Genomic DNA, 4,061 nt, shown 5'->3' on the forward strand with positions numbered 1-4,061 from the left:
ATTATTAGTTTTCACAGTTTAAATAATGTCCCTTTTTTTCTAAACTGCATTTTAATGTTAAAGTCAGAGATTATGGTGACATTTTGAAAGACATGAAAAGGATTATTTTTAATTTTCTTTACTTTGAGTTTGTTTTAATGCCTGTTAGTGAAAATATAACAAACTCAAAGTGATAAATAATTTAATAAAACCAGAGTAAACTGTTAAAGAATGGAGCAGTTATAATAAATTACCAGCATCCTGTCTGTTTAATCCAAACTGATGTTGAACAGAAACTGGAGGTCGTTCAGACAGAAAACCCAGCAGCTGAGTGTCGACTCTGAAATATTCAGGCTCACAGTCCGGTTCAGTCCGGTCAGCACAGCGTCTTTTTCTGCTCTTATTGTGAAAAACTCTGCTGCTGTTCCTCTGAGCTTTTATTTCCTCCAASAAAAACAGACAGGAGCATCTGTGACACAGTTTCCCTCACTCTGGATGTTTAAACTGCAGCCTGCTGGGAAAACAGCCTCGTTTATTCAGCTTCCACATTCCAGCCTCCTCCGCAGCGTAAAACCAGGTCAGAGGAAATAAATAAACTGTGATGTCATCAAAACGAGACGAGACAGAGTCTGAACATCCACGTCTGACAAAATGTGAAGTATAAAAAAAGAGAAAAACCTCTTCAAGCTGTAAATATGAACGTCTCCAACATGAACGGTTCCAACCTCAGAACGCTAACAGCTGCTGAGCACGGAGGTGGAAGCGTCATGCTGAGTGATGGAGACCCAGAGACCGCCACAATAAGAGCCCCGAGTCCTCACCTGCCACACGGACCACGGCCCGCTCCGCCGGGTCCAGCACCGAGTCCTGGCTCTTCCTCTTCCTCCTCTCGTGTTTGGACAGGTTCCAGGGCAGCGTGTCCCCCGGCGGTCCCACGAGTCCCGAYGTGCACGGAGACAACGAGCCGCCGGAGCGCTCGCTGCGAAAAGACGGCTCGCTGACGCAGGAGCGCTCGCTCAGGGTGTCGTCRTCCGACGACTCCATGTCACCTCCTGCAGGAGGAGAGGAGGAGACGCTCAGGTCGTCTGGTTACACATGAAATGATGAAAGTTTGTTATGAAGAGAATCCACCRTTAACRAAACAAAAACAAAAACAAGGTCAGGACAGAAAGTCATCAGCGTTAAGCTCAGAGGAGTACGGCTGCTTCTCTGATCAGGTGAAAAAGTTCTGGATTCTGTCCTCCACAGTCTGCAGCTCATCCCTCCATCAGGTCTGACATCAGCTCAGCTGACGGAGGTGGAAAATGTCCTCCTGGACTCTGGAGACCTGATGCTCAGATCTGTCCATCAGCAGATCGATAAACTGAGCCGACCGAGTCGACTAAATGTTTCCAAAGACCCGAGTCCATCATTCTGACACCAAATCAAACTTTACTTTCTTTCTTTTTGCAGAGTTTCATCCTTCAAAATAAAAGCCCCATCATTGACTGAACAGCGGGGTTAAAAACAAACAGTTTAATCCTTAAAAAGACAAAGTCCTGGTCCTGCCCAGCAGACCGGACTCTGTTCCTGTCAGATTCCATGGAACCGGGTCGTGGACTGGTCTGATGTTWCTGTTCTGATCTGTAAACCAAACCCAGCAGCTGTGTTTTCCTCCTGAGCTCCTGCTGGTCCTGAAGTTAACCCCCCGCTTCCTGACCCCCCCGTGTCCCCATCAGCGCTGGCAGGAGGAGGGTAAAGCCTTCCCAGAATTCCCTGCGGTTCTGTGGCGTGTGCCTGCCGCCCCGCTGCTCGCTGACACTGAGTCAGTGGCTCTGAAACCAAAACGATTTATAAATAGAGTCAGAACGGAGGCTTCAGAGCCACACCGTGTTATTAACGTGAGGGGAGAAACCAGAACCAGCAGCTGTGACATCACTTCCTGTCTGCCTGCAGTGTGGCTCCTTCATGTGTTGGACTGAGAACCAGAGGAAACAAACTTTTACTAAAAACAAAGTAAAATAAGAAGTTTGTGACGTCAGAACAGTTTAATTTATCTGATGTATAAAGTCTGAAACTCAGAATACAAGATTATAAACTTAACATATGACATCATCCATCATTCAACCATCATCCAACCATCATCCATTCATCCATACATTATCCAACCATCATCCATCCATTCATCCATCATCCAACCAACCATCATCCAACCATCCATCATCCATCCATTCATCCATCATCCAACCTTCATCCAACCATCCATCATCCAAGCATCATCCAACCATCATCCATCCATCCATCCATCCATCATCCCATCATCCATCCATTATCCAACCATCATCCATCAATTCATCATCCATCATCCCTCATACATCCATCATCCAACCATCATCCATCATCTATCACGTCATCATCCATCATCCCTCATGCATCCATCATACATCCATCATCCATCATCTATCACGTCATCATCAATCATCCCTCATACATCCATCATACATCCATTCATCCATCATCCAACCATCATCCAACCATCATCTAACCATCATCCAACCATCATCCATCATCTATCATCCCTCAAACATCCATCATACATCCGTCCATCCTAGCGTCAGGTCTCAGTCATGGTCAGCAGCTGGATCAATGGGTCCAGACCTCTCCACCTCTTCCAGCCCTTCTGGGAGGACTCTAAGGTGTCCCCAGACCAGCTCAGACAGTCTGTTCATCATGTCCAGGGTCTCCTCTGGGGTCTCCTCTCAGTTGGACATGTCCAGAACACCTTCYTAGGGAGGTGTCTGTACCAGACAAACCACCTGGTTCCCCTTGATGTGGAGGAGCAGCAGTTACACACATAATTTCACAGTGTTGGTCCAAGACCCCCGCTGTGAGACCTGGATTCAAAAACCTTTAGTGACAGAAAACGAGCGCAGTACACAAGCAGCTGAAATGTTAAAGTTTAAATTACACAGCATCGTGTCTCAGGGTCTCACTATAAACATGCTCTGATTGCCATCCGCTGCAGGTAAGATKCTGACTACTCATAACGCCACCAAACCACCTCTTGCAGCTGATTCACGCTCACTGCTTGAATCAGGGTCCGGTGTTCTACTGCTCGGCCGATCCAGCCAATCAGCAGCAGGAATGTTGCTGTGAAAAGACGAGGGGTCTCGTCTCTGCTCCTCGTGTTCGTCTGTTTTTCTTTTGTGTTTTTCTCACTCTGCTGCTTCTGTGACGCCTCGGCCTCGGAGGCCATCTGTTTAGATTTGTCTGCAGACTCACTCGTTCAGCACATAAACTGTGGGAGCGGGTCCAGTCCGGCATAGACGGACTGAGTCAGAGGAATAAACCGTATGTGGGTCGGTTCTGCGGAACTCTGAGGAGACTGACAGGAAGCTGGGTCAACAAGAACAGCTAATCTGTCGTCTGGTTTGTCCGATTAACTCAAAAGTTAATGTTTGAGTCAGWTCAGAACCAACTTCCTGATGTAAACTGAAGAAATAAACATCTGCTCAGAGACCTCCTGCAGCTGAAACAACTCCCAGCATCCCTCAGCTCAGCCCGGGTCCACAACTGAAACTGTGCTGGTTCTGTACACAGTAAAAAAACAGAGTGTCATTTTAACACCTAGAGTTGAATTTAACTCTGTTTCATATAATATTTGGTCCAACTCMAAATTAGTGTAAAATGTGCTCTATTAGCCAGTGTCAACTTCTCAGAGTTCATTTATTCATTTTAGTGTCAAAATCAACAATAAATTGAGTAAAATTATTTAACACTATAGCTCGTTAACACTCTACAGCACTGTCTCCCAAAGTTGGGGTCGGGACCCAAAGTGGGGTCCCGAAACATCAAGGTGGGGTCCTGAAAAGATTTTTGGAATTAATTACATTTTTGTAGGCCTGTGTATTGACAAGAATTTGGCGATACGATACATATCATGACAGAGGGGTCACGATACGATATATCCCGATATATTGCGATACTATAAGCAAGGCGATATATTGGGATTTTTTTGTCCAAAAATGCTATTAAATAAAAACCTCTTACTGAAAAAAAAATGGAAAGCTAATATTTACTTACATGCTAATGCTCTCTTACTC

The 4,061-nt window shown here is 45.6% G+C and overlaps 1 protein-coding gene across 1 annotated transcript in view; it reads right to left on the reverse strand.

The window, feature by feature from the left end:
• Window positions 1-4,061, reverse strand: part of LOC106529122 (microtubule-actin cross-linking factor 1) — a gene marked incomplete at its 3' end in the record, with an annotated part of 60,084 nt that overhangs the window by 53,578 nt on the left and 2,445 nt on the right. The window contains 1 exon segment of the mRNA XM_014024462.1: window positions 801-1,031. Coding sequence (XP_013879916.1) covers window positions 801-1,023 — 223 coding nt within the window.

This window comes from Austrofundulus limnaeus, unplaced genomic scaffold (genome assembly GCF_001266775.1).
Source record: "Austrofundulus limnaeus strain Quisiro unplaced genomic scaffold, Austrofundulus_limnaeus-1.0 Scaffold424, whole genome shotgun sequence".
Taxonomy (NCBI): Eukaryota; Metazoa; Chordata; class Actinopteri; order Cyprinodontiformes; family Rivulidae; genus Austrofundulus; species Austrofundulus limnaeus.